The following is a 16,887-nucleotide window of genomic DNA, read 5'->3' on the forward strand; positions in this document are numbered from 1 at the left end:
CGCGGGACGATCGATATTAGAAAAAACTTTTTCTTAATTTTGATCTTTCACCGAGATTCGAACCGACGTTCTCTCTATGAATTCCAAATGGCAGTCATGCACCAACTCATTCGGCCACGACGGCTACGTTGGCTGGGTTTATTTTATTAAATACCTCCTGTCATTCCAATATAAGCTAACAGTTCAGAGCGTCAAAGGTGGATTTAAAAGTAGACATCGGATATGAAAAACCAATGTTTATTTTTTTTTTTTTTAGATTTTGTTATAAACATTTATAAAAAGGATGCGATTTTAGTAACATGGCATACGTCAATTTTCAACAAAGTAAAGAGTTCTAAAGACTTCCTCGTATACGGACCTTTGAGTATCGGCGGAAAAATGCTAAATAACTGTAAACTTTTAGAAGGATCTAAATTGTATCATTGTTGAACGTAAAATGCTTTGATAATTTATCACTTATGCCAGCGATTCCATTCGACAAGATTATTTAAGTTCTGTTGCAAGAGATGAATATCATTCCAGACTACAAAAGCACTCGCACGTCAACAGTTTGGTACTAGTCCAGTAGCACCAGAACTTTCCTGCAGGGATACGCGCCTACAACTACACATGGATTCGCATGCATATACTCGTACATGCGTTCCATTCATAATTCTTGCAACTCCTTGTAATACATACATACATTCGTATGTTACTAAACACAAATCTTGCCCCCAACACTTACTTTCACCAAATGCTTCTCACAAATACCATATTTTACACAACCGCATTCAGCGCCTTCATCGTCCCAAAACATGCATATGTCTGTATGTACTTATGCATGTGAATGTATATATATATATATGTAAAAAAATTTAATACACACCCACATACATGCACGTATGCACACATATATACGCTCATTTCTCTTGCAGCCTTATCAACAAGACTGAAAAGCGAAATATGCCGAACCCAATGGCTAACTACAGTGACACGACCACGAGCATCAAGTCGAGCACCCATAGTTCCAGCTTGCGGTCAAGCAACGCTTTAGTAGGGGTTTTGAACGCGTCGCGTACGAAGCTCACCAATCGAAGAGGAAAATTTACAAAAGAAAGGACATTCGAACTATTTTGAAGTTTAGCGATTTCGAGTTTCCGGGTGTATGTGCGTGTTCGAATTGAAAGGAAATTTTATAACTATAAATATGCGAAGTCATATTTGATACCGGATATTTACATATATATTCATACATAGAATCTGTGGAACGTGGGAATTTGAAACGACCTATATATTTTAAAATCATCGTTAAAAAAAATACTTTTTTTATATACATATATATATTTATATACATATGTAGAGTGCACACATGTATGTGTATGTGCCCTGAACATCATTTCTACATACAATTTTATAAATACATACGTATATATATACATATGTAGAAACGCCTGTTATCAGTTCCGAAAAAAATTATATTTGTTTGTATTTAAACAAAAATTGAATGAAGCGCCTGTGAGATATAAAATCTTTGAACCACCAATGAATTGCGCGCATAGTAAACGTAATCGTTAAAAATATACTTAAGCGTTTATAATCATCAAACGAAAAAGTGCAATATTCAACCAAAATTAATTTAAAGAATCTAAGCAGAAAATTAAAAAAAGGATCTGGGAGGAAATTAAAAAACAAAAAAACCTTCGAATCGAGTATTTTCACCACAATGAAGCGCAACAGGTGTTCAAGTTTAGTGTGTACGTAGAAAATCCGATTTATACACATACATACACACACATATATGTATGTACATATGTATAAAATAATACATCCACAAGTTACATACCTAGAAATTTTTGTGTAAAAATTTTTCTATTGATTGCATATGCAACGAGATTTGATTTCATTTGTGAATATTTTTTTGTAAATAAATAGCAGCGATGACGTAATTTTATTAAAATATTTGATACTGCAATACCAGGAAATGATTATTTTGATTATAGCTTGAAATTCAACAAGTGAGAAAGTGCAAAATAAAATTTTTTGTAAATAAAAAACAAGCAGAGAAAAAGTTTTAATAATTTCTTTTACATACATGCATATATACATATGTACGTACATAGGCGCATATTTTTGCAAAATATTAAAATAATATTTTATACATCTAAAAATAATAAATAAGCTCAGCATAAAACGAAAAAAGAAACATTGAAATATTAAAATTTCTCTAATCTCTCAAACTCCAATATCTTCGTCAGTATTCTTGTTGTTGGCCGTTCTCAGTACGAGTGTGGGCGCTTTTCATATCATCGCTTTGAATCGCCAATACGAATATGAGTATGTCGGTACGGTGGTGGTGGGTGCAAAGGCACCACAAGAAGATGAACATCCGGCTCCGCCGACTTCCGGTTGGATTGTGCGCGGCAAGTTGACGCTACAACGGCAGACGGCTAACGTTTTAGCCGCAGCGGTAAGTAAAAACAAAAAGAAAAATATTACATTAATGACGACATTTACAATGAAAGTGTAGTAACGCATGGGCTGAAAAGTCTCGGGCCTAACACATAGATTGCACTTGTTTTATTGCATTCACCTCTTTTCAGTTAGTATGATGCTAACCTTAAAAATTCAGCTGTTAAAATTTCATGATATTATATTCATTAACTCGTGAGTTATTGTGCTAACAGTGCTTATTTTCAAAACAATGGGTTAGAAAAAATTTCGTGTTTTAATTTTCCACTGCTTCTTGATGGCAAAAATACCATTAAAGCGAAGCAATGGCTTGAGAAGTGTTATAGGGACTCTCCGCTTCATACGAAACAACAATAGAACTATGGCTTGCTGACTTCAAACTTGGTCATGGAGACACCGATTTTGCACAACGCAGTGGGCGTTCAAATTAGGCGGTAACACCAGAAAACAATAAAAAATCCACAAAATCGTTTTGAATGATCGAAAAGTGAAGTTTTGTAAGTTAACTGACATCGTAGAGATATCAAAAAAACGTGTGGGCTTTATATTGCATTGGTATTTGTCTATGAGAAAGCTCTGTTCAACTGTTGACCAAAAACCAGAACTTGTTATTGATTCTGAGCAGTGTTTGGCCATGTTTAAACGTAATAAACCGGAATTTTTGAATCGATATGTGACAACGGATGAAACATGGATTCATCACTTCACTCCGGAATAAGAACGATCGTCATCTGTCGAGTAGAACCTCGTACAAAGCACCCGAAAGCACCAAAATCGCCTGGAAAGTTTATGGCCTCGGTATTTTGGGTTGTGCGTGGTGTAATATTCATCTGCTATCTTGAGAAGGGAAATACCATCAACGGCGAATATTAAAGTATATAGCGTTATTGGAGCGTTTGAAGACCGAACTTACAAAGAAACGTCCGCATATGGCAAAGAAAAAAAATTGTCTTTCTTCAAGACAACGCACCGCGTCACAAGTCAATCAAAATAATGGCAAAAACTACATGAATTGAAAAGTTTTTCTAAGAGCGGTCGCCCCTCGGCAGACAATGGAAAACCTCCGAGTGTTTTTCTACCATGAAAAAGTTCCTCATAAAAAATATCTGGCGTTCGGAGTTGGCTTAAACCTATAGGTCCCTGCATTTGTGAAACAACATCAAGACACATGTCACAAATAAGAGGAGGAGCTCGGCCAAACACCTAAAAAGGGTGTACGCGCCAATTACACTGTGCGACAGTGATATTATTCTTTTATGGAGATCTAGCACAACTTGTAGGTATAGTATAGCTAAGAAAAATGGTATAGGAGAAATTTCCAATTCACCCCCAAAATCTCATTTTATGGCCATAAAACCGTTTTTCAGTAGGTTGATGTGAAGAATCACTCCTAACTTCACCAATTTCCATCCGATTTCGAATTTGTTTTTTTATTTCGAAAGAACAAAAACAAACCTTTTTGACAGTGTAATGATAATTTTTCTGAAATGACAACTGACGAGACTGTAGACGGAAGTATTTGGAATTTTTTTATTTTTTCTCTATTTTTTTCAACTTTGACATAATTTTTACGATATTATCCGTTATTGAGGATTTTTTTTAGTACACTACTGTTATAGAAAATTTAATTTTGCGTCGAATGAGCTATATTGGACTGTAATTGAATTAAAATTAATAGAGTTGTGTGAGTTTTAAGATTTTTTTTTTTTTTTTTACTAATTTGGTATGTAGGTATAACTTACGCTAAATGGGTGTAAGGACGTGTTTTGATGCGTTATTATAGATACGTAATATTTATTGGAGGATATATGTATACATAAGAGTACACTGTACTGCATACAACAGAACTGGTTAGAACTTACGAAAATATCTGACATGTTATAGCACATTTTTTTTCAATAGAAATATGGAAAAGCTCCCAAGTGTACCAAAGTTCACACTGTACATTGATTAACAAAAGAAGTTTGTTATTATAATTTAACCTTATTAAAACGTCAACGTTTTATTGTTTGTTTCATTGAAATTCAAGAGATATAAATCAAAACGTTGCCAGAAAAGTCGAATTTCTCAATATTCTCCGATGGTGTGGCATCATCAGAATTATCGAAAACCAGATGATTGTTATTTTTATAAAACGGACGTAAACGGTCATCATTATAAAGCTCGAAAGCACACAAAGTATGCTGCTGTTGCAACTGTTAAGAACCCCGTAGTCTTGGACGATATGTTTGACTCAACTGCAGGAACTGAAGGAAGTTCAACTCATTGCTGATGATGATCAAACTGATAACAATAAACCTGATGATGAAGAGTACTTTCCGTCTGGTTCTAAGTCTTCAGAATGACACATTGTATCAAATTCAGATTTTCAGGATCTTTCTCGTGATTTACTTCTATCGGGAAGACAATCTGAAACGCTCGCTTCTCGATTTAAACAATGGAATTTAGTTGATGACGACTTCAGATGAATGATGATGATCGAATTTCTTACAAAGAAGTCTTCAAAATTGATGAAGAGAATGACAAATGTACCGTACCGTACTAAACTCCAAAGGGCCGTTTCCAATGCATTTTTAAGTTTGGAACCAGTTCCGTTGTGTACTGCACCGTACCGTACCGTACCATACCGTACAGTGCTGCACCGCACAATACTCCAATAAATATTATTACGCGTCCTTATTCCCATTTAGCGTAAGTTTTACCTACATACCAAATTAGTAAAAAAAAAATAAAATCTTAAAACTCACACAAATCTATTAATTTTAATTCAATTACAGTCAAATATAGCTCATTCGACGCAAAATTAAATTTTCTATAACAGTAGTGTACTAAAAAAAATCCTCAATAACGGATAATATCGTAAAAATTATGTCAAAGTTGAAAAAATAGAGAAAAAATAAAAAAAAATTCCAAATACTTCCGTCTACAGTCTCGTCAGTTGTCATTTCAGAAAAATTGTCATTACACTGTCAAAACGGCTTATTTTTGTTCTTTCGAAATAAAAAAACAAATTCGAAATCGGATGGAAATTGGTGAAGTTTGGAGTGATTCTTCACATCAACCTACTGAAAAACGGTTTTATGGCCATAAAATGAGATTTTGGGGGTGTATTGGAAATTTCTCCTATACCATTTTTTTAGCTTTTCTATACCCACAAGTTGTGCTAGGTCTCCATAATAGTATACTTAATTTTCTTTTTTTTTTTTTATCACACAGTGTTATACCTATATATTATATATTTATATACATGAATTGAACTTCGAATTGCTCCCACCATATTCGCCAGATTTGGCTCCCAGTGACGACAGACCTAAAAAATTCGCGCCGGTAAGAAATTTCACTCGAATGAAGAGGTTACGCAGTTTCAGCGTATTTTGTGGCAAACGATAAATCGTTCCGCAAAAGTGGTATTGAAATGTTAAAGCGGCGCTGGAATGATTGCGTTGTTGTTGATGAAAATCACGTTGATAAATAAAGCAAATTTTGAACAAAAAAATACGTGTTTTCTTTGTTAAGCGCGGGACTTTTCAGCCCATGTGCAAGACGATTGCTGGAACTTTTCTATTTCAACAGTAAAGGGTCGGTTAAGCTGGCGTTTTTTCCAGCAGTGATTATTTTTGTGCACCTAACTGTTGTATATAGCATCGTGAAGGAGTCGAGATAGACTTAGGTATTTTACTAGTGGCAATAAAAACAGACTCTTACTCTTAGCCTTCGTAGGCATTCAATTCATTCTCCAATATGAATGCACTAATGATGAACTGTTACATGCATACTGTCTTGGACTGATCTCGTGTTCTTAGCAACAACACAAACATTAAACTCTCTTTTGTCTTTGTTGTTGACAGCTGCAGGTCAACTAGGTCGAGCGAAGCCCCCTCCCACAGTCCTTGAAACGTTTTTACTACTTCCTTTATCCAAGTGAGCGTAGAGTCGTTCATGTATTTTATTATTATGACGCCGCTAAACCATACTGCTCCGTCAAGTCCTGTCATGGGTGGATTCGGCTCTGCGTACATTTTCGCTAATAGGTTTTCCAGTAGCTTCATCTTCACCCCCTTACATCGCCCCAGCTTGTCACTACCGTCAATGAGTGCCACTATTAAATGTTTTTTTGGCAATTTCACTGACCGCTGCCGCTACTTCTGACATCGTCGGTTTCTGCCTATCGCGATTTCCCGACTTTGCCGAGACGAGATTTGTGATTATGCTTTTTATATGGCACTGAGGCTTCCCTATCGGCAAGACGCTGTCTTTTGATGGCTATTTCTTCCTCGATCCGATTCGCATACTTCGGATCAGAGGCAGCAAATTGGGATTTTGTTGCGTAGAAAGCCCGCCCATTTTTGATTTTCTCTCTAGCCTAAGCCAAGCGATCGTCCTCTTGCTTCGTTTGATTGGACTTGGTGTCGCTTTAGCTTTCAACTGGTTCCGTGCTGTGGTGGCTGAGAGTAGACATACGACCGCAGAAGGTTAAAGATCAGAGCACAAATCGTAGCATAACTTTCTGAACTCTCTCAACCCGATTAGAGGTATGCGCTAACCTCGATTGCAGTATAGTATCTCAGGTAACATCCGTAAAGATGCGCCAGAAACTCATAGAAATGATTTTTGAATAGTCTTCTTTTGAAACGAGTTGTGTGATACACTAACAGCTTTTAGTTGACAATTTTTTTTCGAACATATTTGTGAACAAAATATGTATTTTTAGAATCCCAAACAATGTATTTTATATATCTAAATACATACAAATGTATGTGCATGTGTGCATTATCCATGTATCTATTTGCATCTATTAGAAAGCACAAATGTGTGAACCTTTTGCCTTTCAAGCAACAAAGTCCTTTTAATTTGAATTTAATTAATTTAATTTTATTTTTATTTTGGCAGTGGCCTCTTTTACTCCTTAACCCCTATTATTTTTCACTCAACAAAAAATTTCCATTTCAATGAAAACCAAAAAGTCAACGTAAAGTAGAAAGCAAATTAATCAGCAAAAAAGTGAGAAATAAAATAAAATTAAATTAAATAACAAAAAGGCAAACATCAATTAAATACGCAAAGACTATTGTCTTTGCTCGCTAGTTTACTGTGTGGTTGTTGTTGTTTATGACGATGTTAAACAATTTAACCTTTTTCAAGCGAGCAGTGTTGAACCTCGACGAACCGATATTCACCAACACTTGTCGCCTGAATGCCTATTGTGAGCCTCACTGTCATGAACGTGTAATCACTTTTAATTGCTTTGACTAACTATGGACACAGACACTGCAAAAAAAGCAGCAATAACCGGCTCGAGCAGCTACCCTGCAGAAAAAAAACATGGCATTTTAAAAAATATATGGAACTAGTGACGATCCGATTCAAAAGAAATGTGGTGCCATGAATGAATGCAACTTTTATTTTTTTAATATGTAAAAAAAGTGTAGTAAAATGCAGAAAATATTGGGTAGTCGAAAAAGTCTTTTCGTATTTTGTCAATAGATGTCGTTGGAGTCATCTATCTCCAGTGCTACCAATGTAAAGGTGACATTTTAAGCTTCATTTAACCAAAAAAAAAATTTAATTCGGAGAAGTTGAAAAAAAGCTATAGCTGTTCAAAAATGAGTGAAAATAATGAAGAAATTCGCTATATTTTGAAATTTTTGTATAAAAAAGGGAAGAATGCCACGCAAGCCACTAATGAAATTTGTGAAGTTTACGGATACGATGCTGTATCAGTTCGTGTAGCACAACAATGATTCGCTCACTTCCGTTCTGGAAATTTCGTTGTGAAAGATGCACCTCGCTCCGGTCGACCTATTAAGAAAAAATAGGAAAATAAAATGATGTTAAAGAATTAAATAAAATTTTTTGGAACTCGGCGAATTAAAATAGGTTCTACTTTACCGCAACCCGCAAAATATTTGCTTCAGTAGTATTCTTTGGTAGTATCTATTGATATATTTTTGCAATCAATTTATTACTTTACACAAAAAATAGGTGGCAAAACCAGTTAAACATAGATTGTTGAATGCCTTTCATTCCATATCCATATTTTAGTACTCAAATACAAATTTGATACCACCAAATTGTCTCCCTCTGTTGCATACTTTCTTTGGGCTATAACAGGTAGCTGTAGAAAAAGCAAAAAAATAATAGTTAATCAGCACCTAATTGCTTCTAATTTGGAGAAATAAATAACGCTAGAGCTGTTTTTATAATTTATATTACAAGCTAATTTTTTCCTGCAGGGTATTGCCATCAAACTGCACGCACTCACACTCGGCAATGACTGGGATATTTTACAGATTGGCGTAGGGATTGTGGGAACTCAGCCGACTGCCAACTATCGCCAGCTAGTCGGTGAATCGTGGCAAACGGTGTCACGTTTCATAACCCAAGCAGCCCCACACATAGGTATATATGTATGTATGTGTGTAATATTCAAAAAGAAAAAAAAATATTCCCACAACCCTACTCATCGCATACTCGCACAAGCCCACAATGATTAATCTGAGAATAACTCCAAACGTATTCTTATGTTTAACAACGGCCGGCCAGCATACATCTGTGCATACATGAATACGAGTACGTACACGTACTTGTAGATATGCACAACAAATGCTCATGTCGAGCAACATAAAGCAAAAAAACAGTCTTATCAGACAAACAGCTGATTACCTCTGATGACCATTCAACACTTAAGGAACGTAAATAAAAATGTGTATGTTATTTAGTAGATATGCATGTACATACATACATGGCGTATGTAGTATACGTGCCTATACACACTTACATAGTACGCATACATATGCTAGGCTTTGGTCTTATCACTGACGTCATGTGAAACGTTAATTTCAGATTTAAAAAATACATAACTTTCAGCATATTTACAATTGACGAATATTTACGACTTAACCCCATATTGTTGCTTGTTCAGAATCGTTTTCTTTAGGGTTCAAAAAATGCATAGTTTCGGCGATGAAAGAGAAAGAATTGCATGTATCGGGACATAGTTGCTATGCTGAGCCTCTTCTCGTCAGTAGTAATATAATCAATCATCATCACAAAAGCTTCCCTCACAAGGCTCCTCCAAAGCGATCGGTCTTGAGCTTTTGCTTCGTAGTACTTATTCCCAAAGCTTCGGGATCATTTTCTACTGCGTCTATCCATTGGTTCCTCGGTCTGCCTTTGGCTTGGCTTCCCTGTCATAGCTTTCTTCAAGATACGGTCAGCAGGCATACGAGTAACGTAACCTGGCTATCTTAAGCGCTGTGCCATAAAAAATCGCATCGTTATCTCGTTCTGAGTAACGTCGTTTAGTTCCGAGTTATACCAGATTCTATAGTTACCGCCATGTATTCTTATTGGGCAAAAAATCTTGGGCCATAGAGATCATTAGGCGTGCTGATAAAGGCATTCAGCGGTTGAATCGGTAGGCGTATTAGAAATGGAGCAAATGACTTTCCGTCATGTTCTTTAAAGTCCGGAATTGTCTAAAGTTAATTAACCTAAGTGATGGGGTATGGAGGTGGCAGAAAACGGTCGTGAAGAATAATATGCAGATCACTCCGGCGTGGGCTGCAGCAGTTCTGATCATCGCATTTCACAACCTAAAAAAAATTGAATACAATTTCCCCTTGTAACTCTTAATAAAAATTTGTTGACATTCGCGCTCGTTAAAAAACTAAAAAAAAAAAAAAATAAAATAGGCACGCATAAAGATTTTATATGAATCAACTGCAATGTACCTGGAGTAAATATTGGCTCTCTCTAAACAAAGAAGGTTGGAACCTGTCCGTGTGTCGCTGCCACTCAGCTCGTACGCTCTTGTTCATCGAGTCGCACGATCGGCTGATAGTGGCGCGAAAACAAACGACGGGCTATACTGTACCGTAAATTCAGGTTAAATTGATCTATTTGGTGTTAAACAAATATGGTGTAAAACGAATTAGTGAATGATCTTAATCATACTATGATTACGCTTAAGATTAAATCTTAAGCATGTACAATCTGGATAATGGACTAAAATAGTATAATTTTTTTTTGTTTCAATCAGAAAAAAAATTGCGTGATATTTGCCGAGACCGCCCCCTCTCTCCAACGTAAGATTAGATGAAATTTGACTCGACCCCCTCCCCCCTTAAATATGTCACGTAATTTATGGACGCCCCCTTATTGCAAATGCTAAACGAATGGGCAATTGCAAACGCTTGAATTCAAATGGCAATTCAGGTGGAATCATTGGAATTCTTGGTATTAGAACGTCTTCATTCTTGAATTTTCCAATTAAAATAGTTGCTTGGATAACATTATTCATCAATCGTTTGACTACTTCATTTTGTTCTTGACGTTCTTCTGATGTCGCGTTATTCCGGGCATTTCTCATGCGCCTATTAGTATTTGTCGAACGACCAATATGATTACGTGATTGTCTTGGCATTTGTACTGTAATAAACATGATTGTAATTATGGTATTCTGAGATTTTAAAACATGTTTTTTTTTGAATTTTGTGGATTATATTTTCGATGCATATGTGTTTAAAAGCCCAAGTCCACATGGTCAGGATTATTTTATTTTGTTGTGATTTTCTTAAACCATCTCTTTTCTTCTGAAAATTGTTGACAATTTGCATGATAAGACTATTAATTTTTTCATCAAAGTTACGCATTTTTCGTGCTCTTCTTTTGCATCCTTTAACAATTTCTTTTGTTTTTTTTTTCATTTTTTTTTTACCATTTTTTTCACTCATGGCGTATCGTAGCATATCGCATATAAACCGAAAAAATAAATCCACAAAACATAATTTCATTTGAACATTCGGATTTCACATTAAATTCTCAAATTTCGTAAGAAATTATTCACTGTTCCAAAATCCACTCCAAAAAAATTCACAAAATTCACACTTTGCTCTTATGGCGTCCAAATCAGAAAGAAATATTGACACATTGTAACTCACACTGTCAATTTGACAGTTCAGTTCCGCCCCAAGCGTTAAAAAAGTAAACGACATTATGGCTGGTTCAAAAGAACGCTGTACGCGTTGCCGGTGTTCCGAATTACAACCAAACTTTACGAAACCCATTTTCAATACTTATCTACTTAACAATGTGTGTAAGTTTGGTTTAATTCGGTGCAAAGATACGTTTTGGCATATATTTCGAGACCCTAGTCATCAATAGGTATGAAAATTACCCCGTATTAAAGCACTTATCAACAGCTTTCATTTGATACTCATATTGTACATACACAACCAAAGGTTACCCGGGTCCACGTTTTGACCTATATCTCGAGACCAGTCACGGAGCGGCATGAAAAATACTCTGTACTAAAGCATTCACCAACAGCTTCCATTTGATATCCATATTGTACAAACACATCCAGGGTTACCCGGGTCCACGTTTTGGCCTATATCTCGCGACCCTAGTCACGGAACGGTATGAAAAATACTCTATACTATAGAAATCATCAACAGCTTCCATTTGCTACCCATATTGTACAAACACATCCTAGGGTTACTCGGGTCCACGTTTTGGCCTGTTTCTCGAGACCCTGGTATCCGATTCTTAAAATTTCAAAACACAAACCATCCACATGTGTCTCTTCAATGTGGCAAAGTTTGGTTAAAATCGGTTGAGCCATTCTCCGTAAAGTTCATCACAACGCGAAAAACGGCTGAATTTTTATATATATAGATATCTGGTGCAACTCTGATGCCAATAACAACCTAACTCATCAGCTTTGTAGTTCTCTCTATTTTTTGCCATATCATTAAGAGATTGACGGTATTTAACAGCCTTTTTGAGGCCTGCCAAGATTTTTCCAGGGTTTTGTGGTCACCTGCCTGTTAGTTGAAATTTCGATTTCATGATACAGATTTATATTACACTGTACGAATGATGCAGCCTTTGAAATAGTCATTAGCTCTCAATAAAAAATACTGTAATACTAAACAAAGACCATCCCCAACCCTTCCATCGCACTTAAACTCATCGATCTACAAATGAATGCATCCCACTATTTAGAAGATACTTTGAAGCTATGAAGAAAACTTCAAAAACGGTTCATCGTTCTTTAATAATAGTATTTATACAATTTTTTAATAAAATAAATTATCTTCTACTCACTTAGACAGGCTTTCGAACTTTGTACAGGCATCTCTAACTTTGTACTTACAGCTTATCCACAACCGTGGGTTTTGGCCGAGCTCCTCCTCCTATTTGTGGTGTGCGTCTTGATGTTGTTCCACAAATGGAGGTTTCAAGCCGACTCCGAACGACAGATATTTTTATGAGGAGCTTTTTCGTGGCACAAATACACTCTGAGGTTTGCCATTGCCTGCCGAGGGGCGACCGCTATTAGAAAAATGTTTTTCTTAATTTTGGTGTTTCACCGAGATTCGAACCACCGTTCTCTCTGTAAATTCCGAATGGTAGTCACGCACCAACCCATTCGGCTACAACGGCCGCCCTATATCCTAAGGCTTATTAAAAATTTTAGCAAGTTTGGGGTTTATTGTTCCATTATTTATATGGGCACAAGGCAATACCCCCAAGGAGGTGTAACCGTTTTCTGCCTAGTGCAGAAGATTTACAAAGATGTGTTCTGAATTTTCAGTGTCCACAATCGGCAGATGATGGTCTCAGAGATACCAATTTTATTTAAATGGTATCTCAGGCTACAATGGCCTGTAAAGTAACCAGTAGTTAAAAGTCTTAAGTGTACTCTGTTGAGCTTATCAGAAATTCCTCTTGCCTAACTATAATCTTCCATTTTTCAATTTTCTTTTCATTCTATAAGAATTTTACGGCTATAAATTTCTCTTCTATACAGCGTCACCAAGTATCTCTTAGTCTGTCCTTGAGGGTTCCAGTCCAGTACTTGTTTGCTGATTTCAATGGCTTCTAAGATATTGAAAAACATTTACATTTTCAATACTTTCCTCTGCAATATTGAAGAATGTATCGTTCGCGTGTACTACCATAGGTTTCGTTTTCTTAACATTGACTTTAAATCCAGCAGCATTAGAGTGATCCACAAGGTCATTCAACTTGCTTTGCACATCCGATTTGCCTTGAGAGAGTAGTACGATGTCATCGGCAATACCTAGGTCTTCAAGATGCGCCATTGAAATCGGTTGCCATAGCAATCCACTTTTACGAGCATGGTCGATTGATGTAACTAATATCTCATCAATGACGACAAGGAAAAGAAGCGACGACAAAATGCAGCCTTGTCTTACACCAGCGTCAGTTTGGATGGCTTCCTATAAGATTCCATCATATAAGACTCGGCACTCGAAAGCCTCGTACCTCGTACTTTAATTAGCTCTATAGTTTTGTCAGGAACTCCTTTTCTTTGTAATCTTACTGGCTCCAAGTACACAAGTACACACCCGCTTTCAACCGCATCTCACATAATGAAACAGACGTTGAGGAAAGTTAGTTTTTTAACGAAATTTACATCTCCGTGTGATCGGCGGGAGATATTTCACTTCTGTCCTACCACCCATTTCTGTAGGGTGGGTCCGCCCTCAAGGGATAACAAACTCCCCCGAGGGTGCTTAAGTCAATCAAAATCTTTTTCATAATCAACGAAGACAAGATATTCCTGCACCTCGGTTATTTGTTCGATAATGACTAAGGCGAGGTCTATTCAACATTTTGAGCATTTCAAAATATGGACTTAAGATTTCTAATCGTCTTTCTCTACCAGTAGATGATTGCAAAATAATGGTAAACTGGAAAACTGATATTAAAATGAAATTTCTGAAAACATTCTACATATTTCAGTATATATGTACGTAGTTGAATTGCCGACCATAAGGTAAATCTCTATACTATGTAGTCTTTCGAATACCTTCAGAGCTGAAACGTTTGTATTTAATCACACGACATGACCTAGCCAGTAGCACTACTTCAGTTTCATTTCTTTCAATAAGCTTACGTCGCGGTGCGGCTCATCACCAAGCACGATTCTTATGTCGCAAAAGAGATAACACCTATAAAAACAATCTTGGGCTGCGTCATCTTTCCTTCAATCGAGATGTCGATGCAGATAAGCGAAATGTTAAAGAAACTCAGATTCAATACGTATTGTGGCGAAATGGCTGCCTGCCGGCGTGAATGGGACTATTTGGTTATACAGTTTTTCTCCTACACCAATGCGACGCCTATGTACGGTCCGATGGTGTTCTTGCCTTGAGGCATCCTTCACATATCTTGGGATGGGGTGATAAGTTTACTCTTACGAGAACATCAACCAACCAGGCAGACTCATCTTCGAGGCTTTGTTGTATTATTTGGAAGTTTTTTACACAGAGGCTTACCAGCGTATTACACAGCCATATCCTGAAACGGATTTATTTAGTGGCAAGCTTATATGATAACCGTACTGGTGAGCAGACATTGCAGGCCCCTTAAGTAGGTTACGTCTGGTGGACCCCATTATAAATCGCCTTCTCTCTTCCCTCTCGAGGAAGCACGACCGAAATGACAAGATGTGAACTTCCAGAAACATGTGTTAGTAAATGTCAGTTAATAATTTTTTCAATTAATATTGACATCTGCCCGCGAAATCATCCTTCTTACACAAGATATAATAACATTGTTTTTATAAGCTATTCAAACTCTTGCTCCATGTCTTAAAAACTAAATTTTCTTTAACGTTTCATAAACAATTATAAAATAATAGTGGTTCATATAGGAAATAAGAACTGTAATCTGTAATCTATGGACGTTTCTACTAAAAAAATGGGTATATTTATAGCCGTTAAGTATTTTGCCCTATTTTTTATTAATTTATAATAACCTTTTATTTTCTTTTCCAGCTCGTCATCGATGACATAACACTTAATAATTCCGGTGAAAAATTTCTGCAGAATAAGGAAATGTATCCGCCATACAAGCCCTTCAAAATCGTGCTCACACCAGAAGGCACAGTCTCACATCTCTTCTTCAAAGAAGCAGATCCTATTTGGTCGACAAATTTCAAGCGTGCCATTGCATCTATACTCCAATTTCAAGTTGAATCTACAGGTGCTTTTGTAGTGGATGAGGTACGCATTCAGTCTAAACTTTCTTTCAATTTCGGCACTTATAAATTTTCCACCCTAGATCGGCATACACGGCAAATGTTCGACGGAGTATTTTGTCTCGAACAAAACCAATTACATTTCCATACGTAAAACACCAGAATTGAAGAATTGCACACCTTTCTCGGAAGCCATACATGTCACACGTAGCAATGTGCCCTCGAACACGTGCGAGTTCGACTTTCAGAAGAATGTGATTATAGGCAATGAGGCCATTTATGGCATGCTACCACATCCAGTCACTGGCTACTTTCTTAGCATGGCCCACGTAAAAGGCACAACTTTGATACACACCTTTGAGTCGACTGGCGAGGCGCAATACATCAACTCAGAGTAAGTATTGTCGAAAATTTAAATTGTCCAAATATGATTTAAGCTGGTTTTATCTTTCCTATTACCAGGTTGTTACTCAATTTTTTGAATGAGACCTCCATAGACAATCCCATTGACATTGAGACGTCCATGTGCACAGAAATTTCCGGCCTGGAGTTATTACCGAACGAACTTAGCGACCCAACGGGTGGACGCAATCCCCAATTACAGGAATCACTAATCACAGCTGCTTCCAGCATGCTCAATAGCCTTGCAGAGGGGCTAGAAAATTCCGAACTAGAGTTTGGTGAGCCTTATGATACTGCCGTTTCGGATTTGATAAAAGTTCTGTCCGAAATGGACTATGATTCGTTGAATAAACTCTATAGAGATGTGGATATCGGTACCTCTTATCGGCAAGAGACAATACGCAATATCTTTCACGAGATTATACCGCGCATCGGCACAAAGGCATCGGTATTTTTAACCAAAGATTTGGTACTGGAAAAGGATCTGAAGTCTACGATTGCGGTACAACTCTTAATATCAATACCGTTTCATATATTCGAGCTGTCGTTGGAATTGGTGAAAGTCTGCGAGGTCTTTTTGACATTAGGTAATTTGTGAAATGACAAGAGCGGCTTAGAACACTTTTAAAGCTAAAGTATTATTTTTGTCTTATAGGACCTGATCGCCCAGATGTGCACCAAGCAGCAATTTTGAGTTTTGCCACACTGGTGCACAATGTTTTCATGGCTGGGCGCATCAATAAGGACGTATTCGAGGAATATGTACAAAAGTACTTTAACCTCTATTTGAGTAAGTAAATAGGATGAGAGCCAATGAGTATAATATTGGATTGGGGAATAAGTTCGTAGCGATTTTACCGAAGATTTTTATTTAAACAAAAACAATAATTATATCAATAATTTAATCAATTATATATTCGCCGTTGCTGTTTACAACCTTTTCCCACTTCTCGACAAATTTGTTGATGCCGTTTCGCCAAAAATCGCCTGCTCTTGTGCCAAAGAAGTTGTTGAGCCAGTTT

General features: G+C 36.8%; 1 protein-coding gene across 6 annotated transcripts in view; it reads left to right on the forward strand.

Annotated features, from left to right (window-relative positions):
* Nucleotides 1-1,048: 1,048 nt before the first annotated feature.
* The window catches only part of LOC129247982 (uncharacterized), a 40,511-nt gene continuing 24,672 nt past the window's right edge, over nt 1,049-16,887 (forward strand). Inside the window, exons 1-7 of one of the 6 annotated variants that reach the window (XM_054887374.1) lie at nt 1,049-1,356; nt 1,490-1,733; nt 2,235-2,446; nt 15,261-15,488; nt 15,547-15,857; nt 15,926-16,452; nt 16,521-16,655. In XM_054887374.1, coding sequence (XP_054743349.1) covers nt 1,703-1,733; nt 2,235-2,446; nt 15,261-15,488; nt 15,547-15,857; nt 15,926-16,452; nt 16,521-16,655 — 1,444 coding nt within the window. In that variant the 5' untranslated portion in view covers nt 1,049-1,356; nt 1,490-1,702. Of the gene's footprint in view, nt 1,734-2,234; nt 2,447-15,260; nt 15,489-15,546; nt 15,858-15,925; nt 16,453-16,520; nt 16,656-16,887 lie in introns of all 6 variants that reach the window. The other 5 variants (XM_054887381.1, XM_054887389.1, XM_054887405.1 and 2 more) reach the window with 5 other exon arrangements.

Source organism: Anastrepha obliqua, chromosome 1 (assembly GCF_027943255.1).
Source record: "Anastrepha obliqua isolate idAnaObli1 chromosome 1, idAnaObli1_1.0, whole genome shotgun sequence".
Classification (NCBI taxonomy): domain Eukaryota; kingdom Metazoa; phylum Arthropoda; class Insecta; order Diptera; family Tephritidae; genus Anastrepha; species Anastrepha obliqua.